This window comes from Rhipicephalus microplus, chromosome 6 (genome assembly GCF_043290135.1).
Source record: "Rhipicephalus microplus isolate Deutch F79 chromosome 6, USDA_Rmic, whole genome shotgun sequence".
NCBI classification, from domain to species: domain Eukaryota; kingdom Metazoa; phylum Arthropoda; class Arachnida; order Ixodida; family Ixodidae; genus Rhipicephalus; species Rhipicephalus microplus.
In genome coordinates this window covers 106,706,233-106,719,574 of record NC_134705.1, presented here as the reverse complement: position 1 = coordinate 106,719,574, position 13,342 = coordinate 106,706,233, and the positions used below count along the sequence as shown (strand labels likewise).

At 44.1% G+C, this 13,342-nt stretch overlaps 1 protein-coding gene across 2 annotated transcripts in view; it reads right to left on the bottom strand.

The window, feature by feature from the left end:
- The window catches only part of LOC142765411 (uncharacterized), a 162,849-nt gene that overhangs the window by 46,336 nt on the left and 103,171 nt on the right, over positions 1–13,342 (bottom strand). For both annotated transcript variants that reach the window (XM_075866388.1, XM_075866389.1), the window contains 2 exons: positions 1,786–1,833; positions 702–728 (listed from right to left, as the gene is read on the bottom strand). In XM_075866388.1, the coding sequence (XP_075722503.1) occupies positions 702–728; positions 1,786–1,833 (75 nt within the window). The remainder of the gene's footprint in view (positions 1–701; positions 729–1,785; positions 1,834–13,342) is intronic.

Genomic DNA, 13,342 nt, shown 5'->3' with positions numbered 1-13,342 from the left:
AGGAGTCACCTCCTGGTATAACTTAAGGGTGTCAGATAAGCAAATATGTCAGTAGAAAGTAGCTCATAATTTGCAGCCTTCGATTATGTTATTTCGCTAGTAAACTCCTCAACGTCGACTTTAACCAGGTTTTTCGGCATTGGAACAACTTAATTTTTATCGTTCCAATCACTTGGCTGTTGTGCAAGTGTATGAATACGCAATTGTCAAGATAGCCGCAATATGCTGTCACTTTCACTACAATCTTCTAGTCTTTTCCTTGGTTTTCACCGATAGCATTGCTGCCAAGTGACTATGAAGACAAGGGGCGCGAAACTCAAGCCAGTAAACATGAAATCTCCCAATTTGCCGTACAATGACCCAGAAAAACTAAAATTGAAACAACAAGCCACACTCAACGTATAATAATGATGCCTAGCCAAGACCTCGATCCGTGCTTCATTTTCTTTAAGATATCTCAGCTTTTATAAACTCCTTCACCTTCAAGTATATCGCTGCTTCTTGCGTAAGCTCTATTGCGTCAGTCTTATCATGCACGTAATCTTAACAGCATTGCCTGAAACAATCACCAAGTTCTCAAACATTCCGGAGCACCAATCGGTGAGATGTGCCATCAGGTTTTTGTGGACGAAGCTTTCTCAAACATCATAAATTTTATAGCATCAATTGAAAAAAGAAACATGAGATGAATGTGAACTTACTGGTCTAGGTGTTCGGTACCTTGTAGGCTGAAATTGTTTTAGTAAAATTATGAAAAAATTAACACACGGAAGTTCATAACCATAAAATATGAATAATCACCTTACATACGCAAAATACCACGGCAAAAATAGCGAAGGCAAGAGTAAATGAACAATACATGACGCAGCTTCACGTCCCACCTGTTTGCTTAGTCTTGTTGTTTTTGGCTGATTATCGATGTTTTAAATGACACATACCTTTGCCTCAGGTGACCATGCAAAATTACGCTACCATATTTTGCAGATCTTGTGGGCCAGTTATCTTTTTGCCTTTGGCATCTATTCCAGTTGCCTTGTCAAAGGTTAGTTCCTCTTTTCAGTTATATTCCAAAATACAGTGTATTACGAAGCTCAGTGGCCCACACTGCCAAGAATTCAAGACACATATTGAGTTTGTGTTCTTCCTCTCCCTTTTTCCGGAAAGCATGCTGGGTTTCTCAGCGATCACCAGTGGCATTGCATGAAAACGTCCCTCGGTAATTTTGCAACGTGTTTTTGAAGAATAAGTATATCCTTTGTTTATGAGTCGCTATCTGTATGACTACCCATGATATTTCATTCTGTACCTTGCATTTTATACTTCTTGTGAAGTAAGTTATCGCCCTTTACCAAATGCCGCAGATCGTTTAGAAAGTAGCTGCTCTACCGAAAACTGTAACACAGCCACGAAACAAGATATTGCGTTTTCGCACAAGTATTATTCGGTGAACATGCAGTTTTCTGCGTAGGTGACTGGGCAAGTAGGTTATTAATACTTGAAAAAGTCGTCTGAAAATGCATTGCGAAGAAAAACAAACACACCGGAAAATAGCTCGCAGTGAGTCAGTGCTTGTATTTTGGGTTTGATTTACGTGTATGTGTTTTTTCCGCTGTTTATTTTCACGGTAGAGTACTCCATGGTTTCTAAAGTATGGTAACCGAGCATTATTGCATGAGCTAATTACAAATAATTTAAAAAAACGAGTATAATAAACCAATTGACATGATGCAGCACAATTAATACTTTATAATTCAAAAATACACTGCATTATGAAAGAACACTTACGCGACTTGGACCAGCAACAGTCGCTTGAAGTGCTGAGGCAGATGAAGACTGTAAAAGGTAAACCGTAGTACTAAAAATGCAGTGAAGCAAAATAATCACACGTTTGCATCAATTTATGACTAAACAGATGAACCAGTACCAAACAGTTACAACATACAACAATAATTGGGTTTTTCACGCCCAGTGTTTGTCCCGCAGACCACTAAAATTGATGTGGCGTTATAATTGTTGAGCAAAGATAATGCGCAAGCACATTGCGTGCTTACGCGCCTGAATTTATAGCAAATTATCATTTCAACTTGAGCATATTGTGTTATTCCAAAGGCGCTTAAGGCCCTGTTTGAAAATACGTACCTCTGCTTCTTTCAAATTTTCACCGAGAAAGATAGATCTGTTTTATCTGTGACTAAAGTCGAGACCCTTCTCACCAGCGTATTTGGAGACATTGCATATAAATAGTCAGAACTGTTGCTCAGATTATGTGAGGGAACGTATTTTAAGACCCGCATTCAGAAAGAAAACTTATCCTTAACATATTACATATGTTGGTAACCGTTCAGCACTTAACGCGTTTCATAAACCAGTCCGGTACTCAAGGTGCGCTTAAACTGGCACTTAAGTACAGGGAAGGAAGGTATCACTGCTACGTACCCGTAGTGCCAGTTTCAATGCTTTTCGTGAAACAACTAGAGTGGAGCACTACGTCAGTGTGACTAACTTCACTGGTTTTGTCGGCCGTGTGCAAGCGTTCTTACACAAGGTGAAGCATATCGTTCGGCACCGCCGTTAGGTCCTGAACGGCGCGAAAATTCTGTTCCGGTACCAGTCAATAATCTACCAACCGGCATGAAGCTATGATTGTGCTCTCATCCTCTTCATCAGTTACACAAGGACATTCAAACCCTTGAGTGTTAGGAATTCTCATTCCAGTGGCCGCCAACCGCCACCGAGTACAAGAAGAGGACGGTGTGAGACGTTCAAAGGGCCCTGAAACACTTTTTCAAGTAATCATGGAATGAACTCACTTGAAGAGCTTGTTGCCTCAGGAATTCAACACCGCAAAAAATTTAAAAATCCGTCCAGTGCCAGTGCAGTTACTAAGAATTGTCGCTTGCTGCAATTGAATTCTTTCTTCTCTCGTCCTGACGAAAGCGCTAGAAGCTAAGCAAGGAGGTATGGCAGGGCCGCAGAGAAAGGTCACGCAAGCCTCGCGACCTTCAGCACTTTTTTTCTTCGAATGTGCCGCTTCTTCATTCTGATCGCGTGCGCACGCGTGGACAAGTAGCGGCCTCACGTGGCAATCTCTGTAACGAGCGATGATGCCATGTTCACATCAGTTAATGGCTGATAGATGAGTCGTTGACATGTGACTTTTGGGCATCTAAAGTGATTTGTCGAGAGAAGAAAAAGCAATTTTTAGCTGACTTTTATAATTTATTGAGAACTCCGGGCCGCGTGCTGTGTTCTTTATTTAGCTCGCGTGTTGCCGGGAACCTCTACTACCGATCGGCAGCGTTTTCTGACAATGCTGAAAAAGTTCTGCAAGGCCACTTTAAAAATGTATTTCAAGCCGTCGTTGTGCTTCCCATGTCCCACAATGGGAGCAGAGATAGAGCACACGAAAGAAATTTTGAAATATGCAGAACAGTGGAAAGGAAAAAAAACTGCGTGGTAATCAGAATGAGTGCACTGCCTGGGAGACATGGAAAACCGGCTGCCATTCTTTTTTTCTTGGGTAAGTTCTTGCGGGGCAGGCCCATGAGGAGAGCGCAAGCGAGCATAAGGAGTGCGCTGCTTTCATCTGGGGGCCATAGAAGTCCACTGACTTGGTGGCTCGAACTTCAAGATCGCCTTTTCATCAGATATGGCTGAACTACATAATGCGAAGGATAAGAGCGACCACCGTTAGTTTAGTTCCGTATTGTAAGCAAATACCGCCTCTCTTGGTAGAGAGGCAACTCTTGAACAGCCAATAAACTGAACGCGAAGCGGTGACATCGGATAATGTGGAAGCCCCGCCGTGGTGGTCTAGTGGCTAAGGTACTCGGCTGCTGACCCGCAGGTAGCGGGTTCGAATCCCGGCTGCGGCGGCTGCATTTCCGATGGATGCGGAAATGTTGTAGGCCTGTGTGCTCAGATTTCGGTGCACGTTAAAGAACCCCAGGTGGTCGAAACTTCCGAAGTCCTCCACTACGGCGTCTCTCATAATCATATGGTGGTTTTGGGACGTTAAACCCCACATATCAATCATCAATCAATCAATCAATCATGTGGAAGAATATACCAAAAATTACAGGGGCTACTGAAGCGACACATCTGTCCCTCCACCCCGGGCTTTTTTTCATTATCATTCATAGGGAGCGGCGCATTCCTTTTCTACTTGAGCCACAATCGATGGCAGCGCTTGCACGAGAAGTGATGTTGTGGCTTGGGCACTCTGTGTGAGGGACAGGGATGGCTTTTTTTACCTCTGCTTCAGTCCCGTTCGTTTTAAGCACTGTCGCGTAATTACGTGCTCGGAGAACATGCGTTGTGTGGGGGGAAGTTATCAGTTGAGACCTTATGCTGACCTTGAGTATTATGGAAGCGGTGACGGCCAAGCTCATCGGCAGCGCCGATATGTCTTATTGAAATAACAAATTTTCATTATTGATCCTAACATTAAACAAGCTTCTTCGTAAATGGAATTCAACTTCGGAATAGTGTGTATATAACAACTTTTATATTCAACCAGAACCTTATATTTTCCCTTTAGTGAAAACGTCATAACTAGATAATAATTTAAAAAATGAAATCGCATAGTTTGAAGCACAAACATAGGTGTTACCCGACACTTGTACGGTTAAGGCACTGTGAAAGGTTGACAATTTGGTTTTCACGGATTCAGAAACTTTTTACGAAGTAACTCGAAGCCGAATTATCAAATATATAAAAAAAACAATATCTACAAGTGCTTAAGGTATTAAACTGTATTTTCGTTTTCTTGATAAATACTTAAATTTTGCACTACGGCTTCATCAGAACAGTATAAAATTCCCAATTCTCGTCATTTGTGATTGCACTCAGTGTGCGACTGTAGTTCGTGACTCCCTCTGTCTTAAGTTCAAACCTGCTCCAGCATTTTTTTGCGATATCAAATATATGGACACTCTCGGCTGAATTTTGCCGCCAGCGTGGACATCAACGTCGGCGTACGCGTCGCCGTCACATAGTATATGTATACGTATCTATATACACGAAAATGGAAGAAAGAGAAAAAAAATCCAGAAAAAGGCTTACACTGTGGTCGTGGCTGAAGCTCTTCCTTTCTCAACATTTCCACTATGTTTATTTTCTGGCGTTTAGCGCACATAGAGCCCAAGTTAGGAAGGAGTCTACTAAGTGTGCCATCCGCTGTGGACGATCCTGATATCACTAAGGACTCGATCATTGATTTTACTCAGTTCTGAAGGCACAGTGGGAACCTCCGCCTTGCGTGTAAATGAAACTACTGAGTACCACATCTGCTGCAGAATAATCCAAGCTCGCCAAAGGCACACTCACAGATAACATATATGCTACGCAGTTTGAAAGGAACCCCGTAAGCACGAAACTACTGCTTCTTCCTGTTTTGAGCTCAGCTACTTTCAATGCGATGATGATAGAGGACGTGAATAGAAAACGGAATGAATGCACAGCCGCTGCTGAACCTTTGGTAGCAAACAACACGATTGTGGTAATACTGTGGATATTGACCGCGTCTTTATGATTGTGATTAGCCACTTTAGTTGTTCATGAACGTTATTTCTGCTTGATTGCGTCTCCCAATTATAGCGCTTCGCCTTAACAGCTGTGTGATGGTCACCCAAAATAAAGCTTATAACGATCCGCATCGCTAGTGTCTGCGAGAGCAGAAGTGGGATGAAGACAAGAAAGAGGAACAGGTGGGCAATGAATTATTCTTTCTGTCTTTTACGTTTGCAATATTTTCCTTTGCTAAGATTACGTATCACCTAAAAAAACCTTAAAATTTGTATCCTCCATTATCGGCGAATCCCTTTCAGTGGGCAAGAGCTATAGTGGAGGTATCATCATCGTCATCATCGTCATAATCATCATCATCATCACCGATGTAGTGTTATTGTCTGAATTAAACTTTTACATTGTCGCAGTCGAGGTAAGGAGCCTGCAACTGAAGGTCAAGTTCAAGTTTACTCGATGTAAGGAGTGACCTCTCACTGTGGGCTTTCAAGCAGAGGGCTAGAGATACGTGGAAGTGCAGGAAGACGCTACAACGCGGAGCCTTTTGGAGAAAATTGCTCACATTCTTGGAGCTACTGTTGATGGCCTCATCGCTCAAGATAGCGTGTTCGTGAGCATGACTCTTCATGATTTTTTGCTTCATTTGGCAAAAGCTCCAATGGCACGTGAATTACTAACACCAACTAATCTAAGTTATTATAACAGAACAGATGCCTTTACCGCGTTACTTGAGATGAACAAGGTATAATGGGACAGCAACAACCGCTTTTAGAACTCCAATCGTTGGCTGCAAATGTAAAGAAAAACGCTTTTGTTAAACCTGACATGTTTGACGGCAATTTGGCCGCTAACGTCTGCATTGATTTCTACGAGTTTGCCTGGGACAGAAACTAATAGACAAGCGATGAAGATCACGTACATAAACTAAGACCTTTTTCTGTGGGAACGTGTAGAATCAGTTTGACTTAAAAATAACCTCATATGCAACCAATTCTTGGGCAGCATCGAGTAAAAGCTTCGCAAGAGCCTTTAAGTGAATTCCTGTAGTTCTTTGGAATGATGCCATAGTTTACAGACAGAGATGCGCAAATGTCAGAGAGAACGTTTTAAAATTGGTGCATACTTTGTGCAGCTCACCGAACATTGGCGGACTCCTCTGGCACCACCCGTGTCATACATGAAATGAGAAACTATTATCAAAGGCAGATGTCAGATACGTTACTCTCTTTCTTAAACGAGCTACCCTAAGGATTGAAATGCCTCACAACCCTCGCATACAATGCGCCTGATGAAAAGGCTAAAGACAGCAGAGTTGATAACTGCGCCAAGAACACACATCCGTGTTTATGCTCCGTGGATTAAAACACTGAATCTAGCCTTCACACCAGCATGCAATGGAGTGCACGATGTCAGGACATACACAATAAAAGTGGACCTGTCGAGGAAACACTCTTTTTTATGATGACGGGCATTCTGTGGGTCAAGATGCTAGTGATTGGTCACAATCTATCAGTTTTATAGAAACTGGTGCTTCGGTCAGTTTAATAAACGAGAACCTTGTAAATGATAGCGACATTGTGCATGGAAAACATTCGTGTGTGCGGCTGTAATGGTTCTTGTCGCAAATATTGTAGATTGGTGCAAGTTTGTCTAGAGTACGAATGCGAGAAATTCAAGGCTGAAGCACATGTAGTGCCCAAAGTAAATTTCAACTTCGTCTTATCAAGACCTGACAAGACACTAATGAAGATGAACATGGTTTTTAACAAGATGGTCACAATCGCAAGAGGGTGTGCAAAGCTCATATAGGCCACAAGACTGACCGTAGGACGGCCACCAAAAAGAATGTGCCACTAATGTTTCTTGAGCTTTTGTGTTTCGGAGCGTACACAAGCGCCACAACAGCCATTCAGGTACGTTTTATATTAAGAGACCACACTATTTTAAAGAAAAGACCGTATGGCCTCAGTCATGATAAGAAAGTGTGGTTAAAGCAGGAACTCAAAGGAATCATGAAGGCGGGAACCACCAGGCCTTCCGCTTCTTCATTTGCTTCACCCATTACCATTGTCCAGATGGAAAACAGGTCATTTCGCCTATGCACAGATTACCGACTAGTAAACAAAGCGACCTTTTTCTTTACTGAATGCCAAGAATTGGTGAAATCAATGATGAAAGAGAAGAAGGTGCGTGATTTTGCCGCGTATACCTGTTTAAAGGATACTGGCAAGTGCCAATAGATAATAAAAAAATGGCATTCGTCCCCCCTTTTGACATCTACGAAAACAATGAACTGCCCTTAAGCGGAAAAAATTGTTGATCATGGTTCCGAAAGGTAATGAGTGATGTACTCAAAAACTTCATCGAGAAATTTTGTAATATGTGTGTGGATGACTTCATTGTATACCTAAAAACTTCTGAGGAAAACAGAGAGCGCCTAGAAAAGGTCTTAGAAGCACTTCGCTTCGCCATACTAAAGGTGAACTTAGAAAGAGTGAGCTCTTCTGCAGGAAAGTGATGTTTTTGAAAACAAATTTTGACGGACGAACCAAGAGTACTAAAGAAGAGAGCATCGAGCACAACAAGAAGCTCACGAAACTATGTGACATTCACTCTTAGAGAGTGCTTTTAGGGCTCGCAGGCCGTTCCCCTGCGTTTATTAAACACTATGCAAGGAAAACAAAATAATTGACTAATCTCACTCAGAAAAAAGTTCCCTTCATCTGGCCCTAAAAGTGGGAAAACAGTAGTTATCAAGAACTGGCTAGTGCCATTTCCTCTTCTCCGGTATTCAATCTGCCTGGTTCTACTTTGCCATTTGAGCTATACACGGATGCATATCACGATGTAGCTGGCGCCATCCTATAGCAAATCGATGACATTGAAGAACCCAGTGGAAAGCTGAAGGTAATCGGCTATTATTCCCGTATGTTCAGAAATATGCAGGAAAATTACACAAGAGAAAAAAAAGCGCTCGCTGTGCTAATGGCACTCAAGTACATCAGACGTTACCTGGAAGGTAAACATTTCAGTATATTCACAGACAACCAGGCAGTCACATGTCTATTGACATTGCACAGCCAAAGAACAGAATAGCTTGATGGGTGAGCGAGAATCAGCAATTCAGGTTGGACATAGCACATAGACCAGGTCCGAAACATCAGGAGGCCGATGCTCTATCACGTCTTTATGTGCAAGAAATTGCAGAAAAAAGAATCAACTTGATGAAGCTATGGGAAGGAATGCAGGACATGGAGCTGCGAAAAATGTGTGTCCCAGAAATGAAAGTACAAGAAGTGCTGAGATTATATCATATCAATCCACTGTTATGATCGACCTGCCTGGCTTGACGCCGCTTTGCCGCATAAGACATTGTGGCTGAGCCTACCCTAATTTCGTCCGAGTCAGCTCTCTAAAAGATGCACCAAGAGCGGCGACAATAGAGAAATCGTTCTTGTAGTTATTCCAGATTGTCGGCGCCCCTCGTAAAACCATTTGGACACGCCTGACCGACTCACCGATTAGGAAGAGTTGTTGGCCGTCGAGGCGGCTTGCTTTGTCGTCAAGTTGCGCCGGGCAAAGGGCCCAGCGTCTGACAACCGTCTGCGGGTGAATTTCCCGCATTCACAGTGTTGCCTTGATGTCGTTGTTTCCACAATTTGTGGTCTGTTTGACACCGCATAGCCATCACTGCAATGACTGCGAAATTAACATTCACGTAAAACTCAACGTCTTCGTGCTGTGTTGGGTCGCGTGCGGTCTGCAGTTTTTTTCTCCCTCGCCATAGGCTGAACTGGGCGTGCCTCTTCCCCCTGTCGTCGGTTGAGAAGGAGGTGTTGTTTCACCTTCCCTATTCGGGGGTGGAGGTGAAAATGACAAACTTCATTGGACTGTCCTCGCCTCCATTGTTTCTTTTTTTCTTGCAGGGAATCCTGGAAAGCCCAGGAAATAAAATGCGAGCGCCGAGGCACTCTGGACAAGCTCTCACAAGCGCCGAGAAGCTCACAGAAGCTCGAGGGCTTCCATGACGCGAACCCCATCATGTTGCAACACGCTACCTGTAAATAATGTAAATAAAAGTTACTTTTAGCGGCGCTTCCTCTACTCAACATCTTCCCGAGACTCTGGATGGCTCCGGTCTTCTTGGCAGAACGCCGGGTACATCAACTGGTCGCAGTGGTGGGATGCGGCTGACAACCAGAACACATCAACTGGTTGGAAGTGACGGGATGACCGATGCTTGACTTGCGTCTCAACGATACGGTGAGTGCTTGAGTTTCTTTGAGTTTTGTCAGGTTTTAGCTTCTGAAGTTTTCTGAAACTGTGTGTATTTTCTGTGTGTTTCTCTTCGTTGTACCGCTACCATGCTTAACAGCTATTCAAAAATTTGTAAGCTTCATTATCTAAACTTGCAGTGTTTTTACCGTGCGTGTAAGCTTTGCTTGTTTGATACCTAACGTCGCGGCGAGTAAACCAATCCTCAGTCATGAAGACCATGGAAATTGTAAAGGAGCTAGAGAGAGCAGACGTCGTACTACTGTGCGAAGAGCTGGGAATTAGGGTGGAGAGAAATGAGAAAGAGTCGCAGCTGGTTGGGGAAATTCAGGAGTGCGGTGCCGAGGATGACGAAATTGAGGATTGTTGAGAAGTGGAAAAACCAAAAAATGAGGAAAACGCGAAGACGGGCTGAGAAAGACAGGATAAATGAGCAAAGACGATTGACTTTAGAAATTTATCAGGCCGAAAGCAGCCCCGTTAATGGGAGAGCACCCTCCGATAAGAAAATTCAACGTAGTCCTGCCTAAACTTATCAAACAGCGAGCCCCTGGAAAGCTAAATAGCAAAAAAGATCTTTAAGGCTAGAAAGCCGGTCGTATGCCATTGTTGCAAAGAGCCAGGCCACAATGCGATCGGCTGCCGTAGGCCTAGGATTGTTCTCTTTTCTTGTGGACAGCCACGACAATAATCTGGAAGAATTGAAACACCACAATCGGGAATCAGTTGAAGTGACGCGGCAACGTTTGATTGCGTAAATCTGTACTCCTGGGAAATTGAGATTACCACAGGGGAACACACGTGCACGCGGCAAATAGTTGAAATGAAAGTGCGTGTTTGCCGTTAGCCCACGTTGAGAAAAAGGGACCGTTCAGACTGCTCGTCACGGCAACTGTGGTGCCCCAAAATCTGTCAGAGCCTAATCCCTCTCAAAATGACGCGGATATGCTTTTGAAAGGCCTTTGTTTTGGTGACGAATCGGTGACAGCTCTGACGTGTTCGATGGCCTGTGAGTCTGCTCATGAGATTCCGAAAGCAGAAAGCGCTTATAAAGTAGACTGTAGAAGTCTAGGTAATGATGCGCTTAGCTTTTCACGAAAGGGAGATGCACTTAACATAACGCGAGCGCTTGAAGTGCTTAGATTAGCGCAAGGTGAAGGCTTTCAAAGGGACACATCTGATAGCGAGTCGGCTGGTTTAACATGTGTCAATTGTAGCATTCTTTCAAAAGTGCAGACAGCTAGAAAAAAACGCCGAGAATGAACCAGTTGAGCCGCCGGGAGGTTTGAGCTGGCTGATTCCCGGTATTATTGCCGTGTCGGTGAGCGTTTCCTGCCGTCCCTAAAGAAAAAGGCGTCAGTGAAAGCGTACAGGAAACACGAAAGGTCAAAGTGGCCCCAAGCAGATGCCGGAAATCCCGAGAAGGTGCGCTGGAAGTCAAAACTTCAAGTTCCGGCAGAAAACGAGATTTCGCATGAAGAGTGTCAGGGGGACGAAAGAACTAAGACGCCAAAGTGGTTGCCTGGTTTCATAATCTTTGGTGAAGGCTAAATGGTGTGGCAAAATGAGGTGTTGCGTGCGCGACTGTAACGACAACGGTACTCCCCCACGCTTGGGAAAGGGTGACCGCTGTTCTGGGAGGCCCAGAACGAGGAAGCTTAAGTGTCCGGATGCCTCTTTGTCGGCGTTTGGGGCCTCAGAATAAAGGTCACCGCCACTGAGTACTCCGGACAGGCTGGCTTTTTGTCCCTCCTTCGCGCTCTGGCCCATCGACAACTAATGTATACGCGTCCCTCCAGAGCCCGTCTAAGAGGGTTTCGCAGTAAGTTATGCACAGTGTAACGAAGGATATTGAGAAAATGTTTTGTATCCAGTTTTTATATTGCTTTGCTGTCTATTGTTGTGCCGTCTGCCGATGAGCAAGGAGTGTGTCGATTTTGTGAGTTTTTTTCCTCCTCATCCTAACAACAGACATTGAGATATTTGTCTGTCTGCTTATATTTAGCAAACCCAGGCACACGAGTAGATGGTTTTGCGCTGATTTCAACAAAGAAGTAGGCTGAAAGTAAAAGCCTCTGTTTAAACCTTACATTTTGCAGTGCAGTGTAGGTTTTGTTTTTCTGTTTGTTTTATAAGTAGATTGAGTTAACAGAAAAGGCTGAATAAAAGCCTCGGTATGAACCTTGTGTATTTGCAGTATAACTGCTGACATGCGAATCAGTGTAGACTAAGCTTTTTCATGGTAGTTTTATGGTATACGTGCGAGTTTGATTTTGAGTTTTAGTTATGCAGTTAGAGATGTAATTTATTAACTACTTCCTTTCGTTTTTATGTCACCCGTAGCACCTGCGAGCCTTAAACGCTTTGAATTTCTGTCAAAAACGGTACAATAGGCCGTTATTCTATTCGCACGTATTAGGTCTGAGTTTCTTGGCTTTATTAGTTGACCGTGATTATCACGAGCGAGCACACCATTTTAAAGTTTGAGGAAAACTTTATCAAAAAATGTAACCTGGCATTTTTCGTTGTCAGTTGAGTGCTCAGTGTTTGTTGTGCAAAGGTCTTGCGTGTTTTGTTTCTGGCGTTTGCTAGCCACGTTTCAGGTCCAGAAATTGGTACAGCCTGCGTCAGCGTCTACAAGGGAGCAGATCTATGGTCTCTGCGTAGTGCTTTGGTGCGGCAACCCCTTTGAGACCTCCTGGGGTGGTAGACGGCCTGTGATGATCAGCTCGCCTGGCTTGACGCCACTTTGACGAACGAGACATTGTGGCTGAGGCTACCCTGATTTCTTCCGAGTCAGGGCTCCCAAAGAAGCATCAAGAGCGGCGAAAACAGAGAATCGTTTTTCTAGTTATCCCAGGTCATCAGCGCCCCTCTGGACACGCCTGGCCGACTGACTGATTATGAAGAGTTGTTGGCCGTCAAGGCGGCTTGTATTATCTTCAAGGTGCCCCGGGCAAAGAATAAGCGTCTGACAGCCGTCTGGGGGTTCATTTCCCACGCTATCCATGGCGCGCCGCTGTTTTCACAACTTGTGGTCTGCCTGGCATCGCATAGCCATCACTGCAAGAGACAGCGAAATTGACTTTCACATAAGACTCGACGTCTTCGTGCTGTGCTGTGTCGTGTGCGGTGTGCACTGTTTTCTTCCTCTGAACTAGACGTGCCTCTTTCCCCTCTCACAAGTTGAGAAGAGAACGCTGTTTCGCCTTCCCTTTGCGGGATCGGAGGTGAAGATGACAAACTTCATTGAACTGTCCTGGCCTCCATTGTTTTTTGTTCTTGCAGGGAATTCTGGAAAAGCCAGGACATAAAATGCGAGCGTCGACGCGCTCCGGACAAGCTCTCACAAGCGCCGAGAAGCTCCCAGAAGCTCGAGGGCTTTCATGATGCTAACCCCATTATATAGCAATATGATACCTGTAAATTATGTAAATAAAAGTTACTGCTAGCAACTCCCGGCTCCTTTCCTTGACATCTCCCCGAGGCTCTGGCTGGCTCTGGTCCTCTGGGTAGACTCCCGAACACATCACCACACTCA